At 42.0% G+C, this 17,729-nt stretch overlaps 1 protein-coding gene across 1 annotated transcript in view; it reads left to right on the top strand.

Moving 5' to 3' along the window:
• Nucleotides 1-1,164: 1,164 nt before the first annotated feature.
• The window catches only part of NT5DC4 (5'-nucleotidase domain containing 4), a 101,242-nt gene continuing 84,677 nt past the window's right edge, over nt 1,165-17,729 (top strand). Inside the window, exons 1-3 of the mRNA XM_073622119.1 lie at nt 1,165-1,462; nt 4,846-4,919; nt 9,998-10,115. Of these exons, the coding sequence (XP_073478220.1) occupies nt 1,338-1,462; nt 4,846-4,919; nt 9,998-10,115 (317 nt within the window). The 5' untranslated portion in view covers nt 1,165-1,337. The remainder of the gene's footprint in view (nt 1,463-4,845; nt 4,920-9,997; nt 10,116-17,729) is intronic.

The raw sequence follows: 17,729 nt of genomic DNA, 5'->3' as shown, positions 1-17,729 counted from the left end.
GAATTGTCCGGCGGATTCGTTCCGTCGGACCTTTGCTGTCGAAAAGTCCGCTCGTGTGTACACAGCATTAGACAGCACATCCTGATATTAGATGTAGAACGCAGAAACCAATAAGACCTTACTGGTCTTACTGGTTTTTGTATCCTACATCTAATATCAGGATGTGATGAAGCTTTCTAAGAAATACAGCAAGGGATAAAGTGCTTTAGGTCTCCTGACAGGCTGCAGAACTCTCCAGAAGATTTGAAAAAAACACATGACAGCCCCCCTGCTGGTTGGCTGGGATCCACTCCATCGTGCTGCGACTTGGATATCTTCTGGGACTGCTTACCACTGAACTATCTATCCATCTGTTATGATGAGCCTATTTCTATTTTACTTCTAGTAAGTGTGTATTTACTTTTTTGGGCAATAAAAGTCTTGTGTTTACTGCACATAGAAGCGCCTTTTTGTTTGTTTGCCAACAATTGGGCACCATTCTTATCTTGAAAACCAACAGTGGGGGACCAAGCCTTCCACTGATACCAACAATGGGGCACCATTCCTTCCACTGGTACCAATAGAGCACTATTACTTCCACTAAAACCAATATAGGGGCACTGTTTGCTTTCATCGACACCACAGCATTTTCTATTCCCACTGACCACAATCTGGCCCCTCTAAAGCTTCATGAACATTAAACTGGCTCTTTGTTCAGAAAGTTTGGAGACCCCTGGTCTACAAGATTAAAACTAACAGTATAACCCCAATGCTGGATACACTGAAGTTCTTACTTTGTACTCTCACAACTTTGTTATGTAGTTGTTTGTTATGTTGTCTTTAATAAGAACTGTCTAAGAAGTCTATATCAACCAAAATCCAACATTCACACAGTCATTTTTTCACTGCAGGTTTGAATGTGATTGGTTGCTGTGCGTCAACACCAATTCTTCTAGTGACAAGAATGGCAACATATGAGATTGAGACGTGAAGCAGAGAGGATGAAGGGACACTACTTTTCAAATGTGTATGTTGCAGAAATGTACAGTATGTTATGAGTAGATAGTCATACAATCTCATTATATGTTACAGGCTGCTATTTGTATGAGTTAGAGAGGATGCATGATAGTCAGGCAGAGAATTAGGAACAGAAGGGATGGGGAGAGGAGGGGGTGCTGGAACATGAGTAGGAGGGAGGGATGAGCAGCGTCTGACCCCTTCTGATAACATAATCTGCAGAAGAAGATAGACCCTTGGACCTGTGAGTGTTTAGCTTTTAGGGATATGGCACTCAGAGCAGATTCAGAGCAGCCTTGAGCACAACTCAGTACACAGCTGGGTGAAGATACACAGCAGCCATGGGCAGCATCAGCAAGGAGCACAATGTAGGCAGTGACAGCCACCAGCTGCTTGACCAGCATCTTAGCTCCATAGACCCCAGCAATATTGACTTACGGACATTGAAAAGGGACTACCACCACAGGTGAGTAGCAGAGACCCCAGGTCATCTCTTTCATTACCAGCACAGCTTATTGTCTGTCAGTTTAGAGCATGGGCTTGCGTACATGGGCATTTACACAGGCATTGATGTCAACCACTGTCTTTTACATTCAAACGCATGCGCTCAAATGTAAGTCACAGCAAATATCTGTGTTTGACCTAGCTATTGAGATGTGCTTGCGTTTAAGACAAGGTAGCAAAAATCTGTTTGACCTGCCTTGACTTTAACGCAAAAACATCTCAACAGGACATGCTGCGTCTCAAGAGAGGCATCCCAATGCCAACCAGACGCAGATTTAGAACTGTCATCCACTCTTGGGACTCTGCTGACTTGCATTTGATGTGCATTTTCATTGAACTCCAACGCAGGGAAACAACAACCGTGTACGCAAGCTTGCCAACATCTAAGGTCATACACAGCATGTGACAAATTCTTGCATCACTTGTGATAATAAGACTGCAGGGGTTAATTTCCAGATGGCAACATGCACTTTTTGAGTTTCAGAAGTGCTTGTTATCACAAATAGAATTTTCCCAACATGTTGGAAAAATATTAGCACTTCCTTAGTGATGACTTCTTTTTCCAGAGTTGCAGTGCAACTCATACACACAATGTTTGAGTCTGGGAGAAACTTTATATTGGGACCTGATATGTGTGAAGCATATTTACAGCCCATATAGACATTTGCAGCCCAGATTTCTGGAGCTCTGTTGAAGTATGACCATGCTTTATAGATTTATTCATTAGGTGACATTTTTTACTCAATGAGACACCATTGATTTCAATAAATGAGTAGTACATAGGTATTGCAAAACAGTTACAAAAGGTGGAGATTTACTAAAACTGAGCACTCAGAATCTGGTGCAGCTGTGCATGGTAGCCAACCAGCTTCTAACTTCAGCTTGTTCAATTAAGCATTGACAATAAAACCTGGAAGCTGAATGGTTTCTTTGCAAAGCTTCATCAGATTTTGCACTCTCCAGATTTAGTAAATCAATCACAAAGTGTCTAACATTTGTATTGTCAAATGGAAATCAGAGGTACACCCAACCTCTGAATTCTATAGGTATTTTTTTTTGCATAATAATCACCCATGATGGAAAATATTCAACAATTAGCTAACACTGTAAAAAACAATGTAACACCACCGGCAATTCCGCAAACATATTTTAAATGAACCAGTGGAGTAACCTGGAGTAACCAGATTTAATTGTAATTAGATGGGTGAAAGATGAATTCTCTTTGCTCTGCACTGCACTTTACTCTGTCCTTTATATATGTGCAGATATGTAGAAGTATTGCATTCACCCAGCTGCTTAATGGATTTATATGCTACATGAAATACCAGATTTCGTGGCTACTCACATAGTCATAAAGTGATTTTGGGAACCACTTGCAGAGTATTATAATATTGGAAAAAATACAAATGTGTGGTTGTAATAGAAATATTACATGGGCACTTGAGGGTCAGAATACTGGAACACTGACAGTGTCTTATTTGGGATTCTTTAACACTCAGGTTGATTTACTAAAGGAGTAAAGGCTGTTCACTTAAGCTGGCCATACATGGATCAAAATTCGGCTGGTTCAGCAGGGACTGGCCAAATTTCGATCCATGTTTGGGCTAGCTGGTTGATCAACTATTGATCAGCTTGAATACAATCAGCCTGTCGGGTTTCTCCTGAATGATCAGTGCTGCTGGCTATAGCTGGCAACACTGGTCATTGTATTCTGCCAGCAGGAGAAGCTCCACACATCGAATATGTGGATGGGGAATCGGTTCATTTAAAAAAAAAAAAGAATAATTTATGGCCTGCCTTAGCAAAGTGGATTTTCACTTTCCTTAGTGAATGAATGAAATTGTTTTGCATTCAACCAATAATGTGGGAGTAAATATCTTTTTTTTTACATTTTCCAAGCACATTCTTTGCAATGTAAATTTCCGCTTAGCTTCCCCTTACTTGGGGGTTCTGTAACACTCAAATTTGTTTACTAAAGGAGTATAGGCTTTTCGCATAGCAAAGTTTATTTTCCCTTAGATTAGTGAATGGATGAAGCTGTGTTGACTTCAATCAATTATGTGTGAGCCAATTTTATTATTTTATTTTTTTATTGCACATGATTGTTTTTTGTTTTTTTTTTACACTTAATTTTATCTTATTCATTGGAAACCTATAATAATGGCATGCATAAGCTTGTGTCCCCCAACAGAAAATAGCTGAGCAGCAAGGATCTAGATGACCGAATCTTTATCGCTAAAACCGCACAATCACCATGGCTAGTTTGTGATTAGACAGCAATTCTGTAGAGCGCCACTATCATTACTGCCAATTTCCTCTCTAGGAAAATCCACCCACAAACCACAACTCTCAGATATCACAAATCACATGGGCCATTGTACTCTACACATGTTTATTTAGCAAAGCAATAGTAAACCATGTAAGCATTGTTGTACCTGGTTAGACACAAGACATAACTGAATGTAAATCTAACTGTGCATACCCTATGACTCTCCACAGGTGTATTTAGACCCCATATCACTATGAAAGTCAGAGTAACTACCAATCCGGGTGATTATTACATTATATATTTTGTACTTACATCACAGCATCACACTGTATCATTTATCAAAGTTTCTGCAATGCTCCTAAAACAGAATTAACTGCCAAATGTAATTCTTCTGATATTAATCTAAAATTATAGTAACAATCTAGTTGTCTTTATATGTAACGCAGAAATGTAAAATCTCTGGTACTTGGATAAATAAGGCTTTACCTGATAAAGGGTGTATTTATAAATAATTTGCAAAGCTATTCATCCTCTGAAACTGCATGTACATTTATTGTGTGCATATGAAGGCAAAATCAAAAGTTATTAGGCTATATTCTCTCCATGTCGAGTGTTTCTCATTCATAAAAATATAGTGAATCAGAAAAATACCTAATTAAAGCCACTAGATGGAGATGATGATCATTATATAAAGTATTTATTTCCTATGATCATCAGCTCCATTTAGTGGTCATAATGCAGTATTTTCCTGATTCACTCTATTCTTATAAATGAAACACATTTGACCTGGATAGAAAATAGCCTAACAACATTCGTTTTTGATCCCATTCACACATAATGAAAGGAAATGCCATTTCACAGGATTAATAGCGCTGCAAGTTTTTTTTTTTTTTTTTTTACAAATAAACCATAGAGATACACTCAAACTGTATCTGATTAAATCCAATGTTAATAAATAAACCAGGGTAGTGAATGCAAAGTAGCTAATAAAATGTGACTACATCGTCTCCAATATGCAACAAGATGCTAGATTTAGTCTTACAGACTTGTATTAAAGAATTTTTTTTTGTGCACAGGATTTTTGTCAATCGGAGCCTTAGCCTGGAGAAGATAAAATGTTTTGGTTTCGATATGGATTATACATTGGCAAGTAAGTCAAAGATTTTTCTCATGACACATAAACAAATGTTTTTGGAAATCTATAAATCTATAAATGATGGTGTATTAGCTCAAGGAAATCTGTCACAACTGGTTCCTCCAAGATCTTCCTAATACTTACCACACACATTATAATCTGACAATACGATTTCCTTTAGCCCTGCAAATAACTATGCAGTGCAAGGGCCTCCCTGATTGGATACCAATTGATTGGATGGTTTTGGAAAATCTAAAAAGATAGAACGTTCACAGTGATCCTAACATGGTCAAATTGTTAAAGCAAAGTTTTGTCTTTCTAATAAAGCAGAGGAAGTATTAAGATGGGTAGGGGCCCATGTTGATGGGCTTTGATTAGTGATTGCAGTGTGCTTTTGACATCAGTTTGAGACACTTCTAAAGCAGCCCATACATGAGTCAGTTTTTTTATTCAACCAGTGGGTTCAATGAAAAAAACTGACTCAATTCCCCCATGATGGAGGAATCCTCCAGCTAAACCTTTGTATTCTGACAGCAGGGAGACTTCCTTTAGGATGCACTGATCAGCATTTCCGTCTATAGCCTGCGGCACTGATCAACCGGGGAAAACCCTTTAGGGCGGTTGTACAGAAGCCAATCTGAAGATTGACATCCGTACAATCACAGTGCTCATGCATGGTTCAAAATTTAGCAGGCCCCTGCTGAATCGGACTAAATTTGATCAATGTATAGCTGTCTTAAAGCGGAGTTTCGTGAAAAAAAAAAAAAAAATTTAGATGTCAGCAGCTGCAAATACTGCAGCTGCTGACTTTTAAAATAAGGACACTTACCTGTCCCGGGGTCCAGCGATGTCGGCACCCGAGACCGAACCGTCCCTCGATCCTCGGGTGCTGCCGCTGCCATTCTCACTGAGGGAATCAGGAAGTGAAGCGTTGCGGCTTCACTGCCCGGTTCCCTACTGCGCATGCGCGAGTCGCGCTGCGCGTCTATACTGGTCCCCGTTGTGTTGTGGGAACTGTGTATTTCCCACAGCACAACGGGGCTGGGTGGGGAGTCTGCGACTAGCTGCGGCTAGCTATACACGGAAGTGCGTGCAGATACCTGTATTATACAGGTATCTGCACCCCCCTCCCCCCTGAAAGGTGCCAATTGTGAAACCGGAGGGGGGAGGAATCCGATGAGCGGAAGTTCCACTTTAGGGTGGAACTCCGCTTTAAGATCATTCAGAATTCATTGCAGTTGCAGCTGACCTGTATGTGAACTTTTAGGGGGAAGAGAAATTGTTTTAAAGTGAACAAAATCCCACTAAAAATGCCTGTAGATCAGCCCTCAAAATTTTCACTCGCCTGCTCGCATTAGGTGAGTGGAAATAAGCTGAGAGCAAGTGTGGAGCAGAGCCAGACTGGGCCAGGGGGCAGGGAGGCAATTGCCCCCTGGGCCGCTCTGATGCCCTGAAAAAAAGGGTGTACCGCTTCTGCCAGAAGTGATTAGCCAGGAAATTGTCGGGAGGAGAGCCGGCTGGATCACACAGAGAGAGGATCCTCTGCTGTGACACAGCTTGGATCCGATACACAGGCCGCTGTCAAACCGAATCCCGCCTCCTGGACCACCTCCTATGATAGACAACACACTGGTCCAATGCCAGGTAATTGAATCAGTGTGCTGTTTATCGTAGGAGCCGGTCCAGGAGGTGAGACTTTGTTTGACAGTGGCCGGCGTTTTAGATCCAAGCTGTGACACAGAGGAAGATCCTCTCTCTGTGTAATCCGTCTGGCTCTCTTCCCAATTTCTCTCTGTGATCCCCATGCAGTGATAGGCTGCATTGATGGGCACTGATTGGCATTAATGAGGCTGCACTAATGGGCACTGATAAGGCTGCAGTGATGGGCACTGATAAAACTGCATTGATGGGCACTGATAAGGCTGCACTGATGGGCACTGATGACCATTAAAGAGGCTGCACTGATGGCCAATAAAGAGGCTGCACTGATGGCCACTAAAGAGGCTGCACTGATGGCCACTAATGAAGCGCCAATGACAGGCACTGATAAACTGCACTGATGAGGCTGCAGTGATGAAGCTGCACTGATAAGGCAGCATGATATGCTGCACTGATGGGGCTGCACTGATAGGCTGCACTGATGGGCACCGTTGAGGTTGCACTGATGGGTACTTATATGCTTTATGTTAATATTGTTAAAGTTGTTATTATTAATAAAAGTGAAAGTCATGTAGACAGTAAAACAGTAAGATCATTTACGAGGGCGTTTTTACCTGCAGAATTAGCGGCGGGGCTGGGTAGGAGTTTGGTGGGGCAACTGGTGGCGAGTAACTCTTAAGGCCTGGCTAGTAGCTCAGAACTTGAAATTTTGAGCCCTGATATACAGTATATGTAAAGCATTGTGGAAACTGACAGTGCTATACAAGTACCTCTAATAAATGAATAATGAAGTATAATAAATAATAATAAAGTTAATTTCAATGACCAGAATAAATTCTGGCCAATGAATTGATGCGCCTAAACTCATTATAATTTTTCTGCCAAAACTCTGCTGTCAGGAGTAAGAGAGTCTAGCAGCTTTAGCAAAACATCCAGTGTGGCTTAATGTTTATGGCAGACCTGGGAACTCCAGACAGAACACAGATCTCACCACTTGAAGTCCAGAGAGAGACATGATTATTATTATATTATTATACAGGATCTATATAGTGCTAACGGTTTGTGCAACGCTTTACAATGTAAAGGGAGACAATACAGCAACAATACAATTCAACACAAGAGGGTTAGGAGGGCCCTGCATAAGAAAGTACATATAAAGTGTTACTAAACCCACAACAGTAAAATCTATCTGTATATTCAGAATAGCATGCTTGTTATCCTGACTGTGGAACTTAAGGGGTTAATCCTCTGCATTGTGTAAAAAGGCTCTTTGATCCTATATGCACAGATCTTCCCCCTCCTGCAGGGTCTCTCTTGGCAAGGCCAGATAAGACACAGTCAGAGTAGTAAGGCTGCACATACTCAGTTTGGTCTCTATTGCTGGAGAGAACATTTCCTTGTTAAGCTGAGCTTTTCAGATCACATGATATTGACATCACACATTTGGGCGTGTATACTGATCCTAAATGACAGCCCAGTCCCTCCCTCCTCCTCCTCCATGCCCAGTAACTAAAATAGAACACACTGGATGAGATGTCACTTCCTGATTGATGGATGATCCACCTCCCATAACAGCATGAGGACACAGGCTGTAGTGGAAATCTTCTTCTACTTGAACACTCAGCACTCAGGCAGACCCTGCAGTTTATCACGTGACTGGGGAATTCAAATCAGCCAAAAGTGGGGGGTGAACTATTTTCATATTTTTACTTTTTACTCAGATCTGACATGCCCATTGTGTAAAAACAGAAACTGCTATTTCAATATGTTCATGGGCGTCTGAATACTAGAATAACCAAGCAGGCAGTTTGCTACCTGTTTCAGCTCCTTCAGTTAGATTTTGTTTAAAACCACTGCAGGCATGGGCGAAGCATAAGGAGTTGCAGGGGTCACAATCGCAACCCCACCCCTAGCTCCAGGGGGGCCCTGCAGCCTCCCTGTCATATTATCAGATCCTACACAAAATCCAGCTCCGATCTGCCCTAGGGCCCCACAGACACACTCCAGTACTGGGCTTCTACTTTGCCTTCCACAGTCCACACCCCTTTGTTCTCATTGGCTGGGGAGAAGCAAGCTGTGAGCCATTTCCTGAATGGATAAGAGCACAAGGTGAGAACAGCCCAGGATGGGGAAGTGTCTGTGTTGTGTACTGGCAACATGGAATGGTAACCGAGCTCAGCGAGGCAAGAGGAGGAGGAGAGTGCCGTCCTGTAACCACGATGGGACCGATGTCACTGGTGAGGTATGAAACTGCTCAGTATCTCCTAGTCACCAGCTGGGATTCTCTGTACCCCCCCACCCGGGGATGTCTACTTACCCCACTTCCTTGACAACTTGGGAAAAGACACACACCTTCGGGAGGTGACCTTCTCCCAACACCTGCCAACACTGACAGAGAAACCTTCAGAAATTGCTAAAACAAATCCCTTAACACCTCCTCGGGGGGCCCCTGAAGGGCTGCAGGCTCCAGATTTTGTGTCACATGGCTTTGCCCTCCCAGATTTAAGTTGCCCCCCCTCCCCAAAGCCCCCTGACCTCCCCCTCCACCCTGTATGCTATGCCCGGCTGCTGAGCTCCTTTCCCATTACAGCACTCTATACTGTTCCTCCTCCACAGTAATGAAATCACATTCCTTTACAACACAGCCAGTTAGCCATGATCTCCACAGGGTGTATCTGCCTACTGCACCTACACTGCCATTCGGACCAGAGAATTTCATAGGTCAGAAGGGCAACATAAAAGCCAGATACACCCTGTGAAGACTGACAGACTGTGTGTAAAGGAATGTGATTTCAGCCCTATGTAGTGGGGGGGGAGCTGTATACAGTGCTGGGATGGGAAAGGAGCTCTGCCAAGTGACCTGCCAGGGGTCCCTGTTCTCTGATGCTCCAGTGGTAATCCCTGTTATCTGATTCTCCAGCTGTGATCCCTGTCCTCCGATTCTCCAGCTGTGATCCCTGTCCTCTGATTCTCCAGCTGTGATCCCTGTCCTCTGATTCTCCACCTGTGATCCCTGTCCTCCGATTCTCCAGCGGTGATCCCTGTCCTCTGATTCTCCAGTGGTAATCCCTGTCCTCTGATGTAAAGAGGAGCTCTGGGAACTCAAAACTCAAGCCATTTTGAGTATCTTGGCATGCGGTGGATGTATCTGCACGCACATTTGAAGTAGTGGGGGGGGGGGGGGGCCAGGTCAACTTTTACATCGGGGCCCACGAGTTTCAAGCTACGCCTCTGACTGCAGGCATGCTTTGAATTTTATTCATAAATATGAATACATAAAGATACATTTATATAGGGGACGTTTCCTCTTCTAAAGTACGGGGACTCCTCTTCCTTTTATATACTGACATTAGGCTAAGTATTAGTGAAATTCATGTAGACAGTAAGACAATTTTACACGTAATTCCACTGTAATCACTGGTCATTTCTTGCAGTGTATCGCTCCCCTGACTATGAAGAACTCGGCTTCGAGCTCCTGGTGGAGAGACTGGTCTGCATTGGATATCCCCATGAACTTCTCACATATAAATATGATTCAACCTTCCCCACCAGGTCAGTGTTTCTTTATGGATCTCTGGGGAAATTTAGGCTGGGATCAATATGTGTTGTGATCTATTCCCCCACAGCAATGGCACGAGCAACTGTATATATTTACTCACATATGATATCTTACTGTTCTTTATCAACAGCAGAGATACATTGTACAGTAATATGTTATTTTGAAAGAGAAATTTAATAATTCATCTCTGCGTTCTATCCACAGCTTACAGTATATTGTATAATAATTATTATGTGCTGTGTGCTGCATTATTTAAATTAAGAAATTCAGATTTACAATCAAAAGGAGTAAGTTTCATTGAAAAATATATTTTTTATATTCTTGGGTAAAATAAAAGACTCTGCTTTCCATGTCCAGCACTAGACATGTGCACTACTGAAAAAATTGTTTAGTTTAGTTCTTGTTTCATTTTTTTTTTTTTTTTCATTTATCGAATCATTCGTTATGATTGGCATTCGTTACTTCGGATCATTCATAACTTTGGATGCAATCGTATTGTTCCATTCCATTCGTTTAGATGTGGCATTCGTTACTTTGGATAATGCGTAACTTCGGATGCATTGGTATTCGTTACATTCACTAACAGTTACTTTAGCCAAATTTGAAAGAAAATTAAAATAAAAATGTAAACCAAATCTATTCTAAATTAGCTGCTATGGCGCAGAAACCTAAACAGAAGAATTACAGACTTCAGCTATTTTACCTATAATTTAATAGTTTATAATAATAAATATTAATAATAATAAAAACTATAATAGTTAATAATGTAATTATAGTAGAAAATACAAAAAACAAAATTATCCGAATGTAATAGATTCGTTAAACTCGTAGGTTGAGTTGTTTTTAGTTCTTTTGGATTTTCGTTCTTTCAGATTTTAGTTTTTTTCTGACAATTCGTTTTCGTATGCATTCGTCAAAAGAGTCTTTTGTTCATTCAAATGCTTCAGAATCAGCGAATATGCTGAATTCCGTCCAAAAACTGATTCGTAACGAATTGCACATGTCTATCCAGCACAAAGCTGTAGGACTGAATCGGAATCCTACCACTGGATATAGGAAACTTCTGATGTGGCAAGCAAAGGGGATAGCTATGGTCAAAATTTTAAATCATATATTAATTTCCACATAGGGGTTGATTTACTAAAACTGGAGAATGCAAAATCTAGTGCAACTCTGCATGTTAGCCAATCAGCTTCCAACTTGAGAAAAAAAAAAAACCTGGAAGCTGATTGATTTCTATGCAGAGCTGCACCAGATTTTGCACTCTCCAGTTTTAGTAAATCAACCCCATTGCATTTTAATTCATTTCTAGCCTACTCCTATTATTCTGAATTATCTTGAAGTTTGTAAACTTGCTTTGAGAAGATCTCCACGCATTTACATTCTTTAATTCTTTGACACACATTCACTATGTCCTGTGAGTAGCACTGCTGTGTCGCACATTTCATAGAGCCTGCCGTCTGAACTAAAGAGTTGCTGATAGGAGGAGTTTCAGTCCCCACAAAATGAACTAGAACAGCCTTTCTCAAGCTTTTTAACATGAAGGAAACCTGGCACTAACTTCTTGGCTTCAGGGAACCCCTGCTCATAAACTATTAAATTAACAGCTTGCAGTACATTAATGTGATGTTAGCTCCTTACATTTGTGGCCAGTGGGAAGGAGGTGTTGAGGACCAGTGTTCTAGAGCAAGGGTCTCCAAACTATGGACCTCCAGTCCCTGGTTGAGAAACCCTGAACTACAAGAAAAAAAAAAACAATGTTATCTATCTTGTCTAAACTACTTATTCCATCAAGCCACATGTACTGAAGATGAACAAACGCAGACATGTTTGAAGTCCAACCATGGCGCCTTCCATGCATACAGTGGAAGAGTGAGCATAGACATGCAGGGGGTACCTGTTACTTGCAAGTTTACCAAGTGGGTGGCCTTGTTGGTGCCCCCTGACTCCACAGACTTAATTCTGAAAATCAAAAATGAGCCAAGTGGAAAATTCTCAGTTGAACAGGAACTGTAATCCACACTGTTTAGCGAGGATGGGGAAATCTAGTGATTCCCAGGTTGAACAAGAGAAATTTGAACATTTATGGTTAGCCTTATTTTCAAAAAAGTGACAGGCATTTTCAGTTCAGACAAATGAGATTTGAAAACGAAAGTCACATGGTTAGAATAAAGATACTTATCCTTGTGTTAAAACACAACTAAAGTTTGCAGAATACTCCCTCCAAACTTGTACCGCCTGTGACCCCCATTGCAAGTGGTGGTGGTGGGGGGGCGTTAACTCTCACTACCCACAGAAAAAAAAACTCACTGTGCTCAACCTGGCCGGACCTGATATTTGTGTGCAATAAGCAGTGCTCGTTGTAAAAGCTACCATATGCCTTATGTATACATTTGAAGGGTAAAGGTTTAACTCTCGCTGCCACTGACTACCAATGTAGATGGGGGTAAATTTAACTCCCATTTGATGGGGGGAGGGGGATAAATTACACTGCCTGTGACCACTAATGCAGACAGGATTTGGGAATTTACTCTCACTGCCACTACCAATGTAGGTGGGGATTAAATTCAACTAACCAATGCACGGGGAGGTGTTAATTTTCACAGCCACTGATCACCAATGCGGGGGGCATTAAATTTCACTGCCACTGACCTCCAAAGTTAAAAGTACTGACACCGGTGCTGGGGGCTATTCACTGACACCAATAGTGGGGGTATTATTTCATCCACTGATACCAATGCTGGGGGTTATTATTGTGTTCAGTAACATACCTGTACTGGGTTCTATAAATGCGTCTACTGATGCTGGGAGCTATAACTGTGTTCACTGACACTAGTGCTGGGGGTTATTATTGCATCCACTGATACCAATGCTGGGGACTATTATTGCATTCACAGATACCAATGCTAGGGACTATTATTGTGTCCATAGACCCGAATGCTGGGGGTTATTATTGTATCTACTGACACCAATGCTGGGGACTATTATTGCATTCACAGATACCAATGCTAGGGGTTATTATTTCATCCACTGACACTAATGCTGGGGGATATTATTGCATCCACTGACAGCAATTGTGTTTTTTTAGAAGCACATGATCAGAGCCTGAGGCTCTAATTGGCTTCAAAATGGTTGGGCTCTGCGTCCCGAGTCCACCCACTTGTGTGACATTAGCTAAATAATATTCGCTATTGTTTTCCTGCTTCTCTTCTTGGCCAATCAGGAAGCAGGTCTTAAGACCCGATTGGCCAGGAGGAGAAGCAACTGAGTGGCCGATAGGTGAAGCAGTGGGGAAGCCACCGAAGCCACCCCCAACCTGGATGGGGTAAGCAGTCTGAAACAATCGACTGATTGGCCGATTGGGGGGGGGGGGGGGCTTGCTGGGAGGTTTGTTTGCTGCCCCCCCCCCCAAAACAAATTGATCACCAGCCACCACTGCTATTGGGGTTTATTATTGCATCCACTGACAGCAATGCTGGGATTTATTATTGAATTCACTGACAGCAATGCTGGGGTTTATTATTGCATCCACTGACAGCGATGCTGGGGTTTATTATTGCTATCAGTGACACCAATGTTGGGTGTTATTTTTGAATCCACTGTTGTCAATATTAAGAGTTATTATTGCTTCCACTGACACCAATGCAGAGGGTTATTATTTCGGCCAATAACTCCAATGCTGGGGGTTATTGCGGCCAATAACTCCAATGCTGGGGGTTATTATTGCAGCCAATAACTCCATTGCTGTGGGTTATTGCACTCCAGCTTCTTCAGTATGCATTGCAAAATGCTGCAAAAAATGCAGCAAGACCAAAATGTTTTAGTGTTGACGTGCCAAAATGTACTGCTACTGTGTGATCCTCTGGAGGTGTCCTTGGCCACACTTGAAGCTCTCTATAGTTTTTCAGTTGACCATCACTGGACTAAGAGTGTTCCATAGGGCAGCATTTTCAAACATGTTTGTAAGCACTATACATTCAGATCACCACTGAAAACCTTGGCCTGGATTATTGCCTGCAAGAGGGGATCCCTTGATGGTTCTCCTTGTGATGTCACTGCTCTTTTCTCATGTATTTTGCTGTGTTATGTACATGACTGATAACATTATCTGTCCATACACCCATGATGCAGTGTGTATACAGATTAAACACTGTTATTCTCCTTTTTTTTCTCTACGTACATCAATACAGAGATGATGCAGCATAATTTTCCCTGTATAGAGATACTGCCCTGTGTTTTGCACACTGTTATTAAAGAAGTAGAAAATCCTGATTCTAAAAATATTTAAAAACGTCCCTCACCTATCCTGCATATACCCTGTACAAAAAAAGTTCTGTATACTTACCTTCTTTAATCTGGTTTGGTCTGGTCTGGTCATGTGATCCTGCAACTCCAGCTCCCCAGTGTAAGGAAGTGCTCAAAAATGTCTGTGAATTCCAGGAGCAGTGATGTCACCCATAGGCTTCCATTGCCCAGCTGTTGTTGGCGCCCCTTACCCAGCAGCAGCTGCTCTTTGAGATCACATGACCAAACTGAAAGTGATAGGTAAGTACACAGATCTTTTTTATACAGGGTATGCAGGATAGGTAGGAGGAGGGAGGGAATGAGAGAACATTTTTAAGAACTGTTATGCCGCGTACACACAATCAGATTTTCCGACGGGAAATGTTGAATGTGAGCTTTTTGGCGGTAAGTCCGACCGTGTATATGCTCCATCGGACATTTGTTGTCAGACTTTCCGCCAATAAATGTTGGCTAGCATGCTCTCAAATTTTCCGCCAACAAATGTGTGTTGTCGGACTTTCCAATCGTGTGTACACAAGTCCATCGGACAAAAGTCCAAAGTACAAACACGCATGCTCGGAAGCAGAAGAGGTCGGTCTTGTAAACTAGCATTTGTAATGGAGAATTAACATTCGTGACGTGGCAAATTAGGAAATCTCCAAATGCAGCGCACATTCTCTTCTTCTTTAATGGGATAAAAATTAAGCTGCTTTGCTGGTGATACTGATGGAGTTATTGCAAACAAATTTTCAAAGGCTTTTTTTTTCTAGTGATATCATGAATAATATTATTGTTTTTTTTTTTTTTTTTTTTTATTTGTGCAAGTTACCACAACACCATTATCCCGTAGTTTATAAGAACAAAGACACAACTATGTTGGTGTCCCTTGTCAATTTTACATGTGTACAAATGTAACTGCCTACTCCCAAACTGTCATTTGAAGTTAAACACATAGCCAAGTATTATTCTCCACAGTTTTAAAAATAAAATTAGACATGCTATCTGCCAATAGAACTTAACCAAAAAGTGCATTCTATGCATCCAAAAATATAGAAAATATACCAAATCAAATCATTAGTCAACCAAAATAAATAATGTCAAAGCAATAACTCTAAGGCTAACAATAAATAACACGTTATCTCTTCCGATTCCGCAACATGTCTGGTTAACGAACGGCCGTTCAGAAAAAGCATGAATCAACACTCACCAAACTTCTACTAACAAAAAATTAGCAGAAAGAGCCCAAAGTGTGACGCTAAAGAGCTGAAAACCACTTTGCACGTCTAGTATGTCACTACGTTCATAATTGTTGGCCAACATTTATGTGACTGTGTGTATGAAAGACAAGTTTGAGCCAACACCCTTTGAACAAAATTGCATGGTTTTGTTGTCGGAAAGTCCAATCATGTGTATGAGTCATTAGAGTTATAGCCGGTTCACACCAGAATGCGGTGCAGGAAAGGCGCATTCCGTGCGTGTTTTCTACACCACAGGTGAACAGGCTGCCCTTGCGATCTGCATGTGGGGGCCACTGTATCATTTATGGCACCCCAAATGCAGATCGCAAATGCAGTACATTTACGGGGACCAAATTGCTTGGTGCTACAGTGCGTTTTGCAATTTAAATGAATGGGCTGTCAGAGCATGTGGGAATTGCATGGGAACATGCTGTGGGTATTCCCGGTGTGAACTGGCTCTTAGGCTTTTCTTCCACTTTAAAGAAAAACGTTGGTGTTTTAAAAGGAATGACAAACAATTTATTATTTAGCGAATAATAGAGGGAAAGAAAGGGGGATTATAGCGGTGCCAAAAGAAAATATAGAAGTAGGATATTAAAGGTAAAATTGCAAAAATACTTTATTTAACAAATTACAGCACATACAAAGAAGATGTAGGTAGATAAAATCTTGGATGCAGTTAACATATAAATTGTACAAAAAACAAATGTAGTGGAGTAGGCCAGGTGGAGACGGCCTTCAAAGCAGAAGCTCAGTTCCTATATGTTTCGCCAAGACATTGGCTTCTTCAGGGAATGATATGAGCTTGTTGCAATAATGAGGATCTATGCACAGAAATACAAAAAACTAAGTAAAAAACAGCACGAAAAGGAAAACAGTTGTGGGAAAACATATAATAGACATTGGAATATGTGGCTGGACTATATCCCAGAGGGGGGTGACCGTGCAATGCCCCCAGGCACTCGAGACGTACCTGAAAACCAGACATCCGGGGGAAGGCCCGGCAGGGAACACCCCAGCTGGAGGTAGATCAGGCTGCACCGTATCTATGACTGCAGGGGGCATACAAATGACCTGGCAATCAGATATGTTGATAGTTAAAGATTGTATGTAGGAATAAAAGCTAAAAAGTCTATAAAACGCACAAATTATTAGAAATGAGTGGAATCATGTACACCACATCAAATACATAGGGCATCAAAGCCTCAAAAAAACTCACAATTTAAAAACGGATTTGTTGATAGAGGGGAAACGCCTGGAAACCGTTGGAGGGAAGTACTCAGAGGACAATTGGAAGTTGTGGGTGTTTGTCTGAAAAAATATATAGTAATGGATAGTTAGGGAAGGATGCTGTTTGACCTTTAGGAAAAGGTAATGGTATAACTAATATATATGGATTAGGGGTAATGGTTAAAAGGAAGGCTTACCTAAAGAACTATTGCAGTGGATGTAAATGTCAGAGACCGATGCTCTTCATACATTTAAGGAATACAAATTGGGGTTAGTCAGTAGCAGAGGGTTGATGCATCCTGAAAAGGGATGAATAAAGACTGAATTAAGGGAGAGGAGGAGAGTAACTCGGATATGCCAGGGGGTGGAAGACAGTTTAAACATACCTTACAACTGTGCTCAGAGCTGCTGCAGGCATTCCTCCTGTCCAGTTGGCTTGGAGGACGGGCTGGCTTAAGTATGCCCCCCACACCTGATCGGATTAACCGATCAAGTGTGTGGACGCTAAAGAGAAGCGTCCGCGCATGCGCACGCGGCAGCATCATCGGAGCCTACAAGGTCCGAGGTGCACTGCGGGCGTGCGCTAGGATCACCTGACCCCCAGCTTGCAACCAATGGGGAAGTGGAAAATACTGTCAGTGAGAGATCTGACAGCAGAGCCACAAGCCCAGGTGACGGTGGTGTGTGAGGGGCTGGGTGGCGCGAGCGGTGCACGGATGCCAAGGGCAGACAAAGAAGTGTACTGCTGGTCATTTGTATGCCCCCTGCAGTCATAGATACGGTGCAGCCTGATCTGCCTCCAGCTGGGGTGTTCCCTGCCGGGCCTTCCCCCGGATGTCTGGTTTTCAGGTACGT

This window comes from Aquarana catesbeiana, linkage group LG03 (assembly GCF_042186555.1).
Source record: "Aquarana catesbeiana isolate 2022-GZ linkage group LG03, ASM4218655v1, whole genome shotgun sequence".
Classification (NCBI taxonomy): domain Eukaryota; kingdom Metazoa; phylum Chordata; class Amphibia; order Anura; family Ranidae; genus Aquarana; species Aquarana catesbeiana.
Note: the sequence above shows the minus strand (reverse complement) of the source record. Positions and strands in the feature narration are given on the sequence as shown.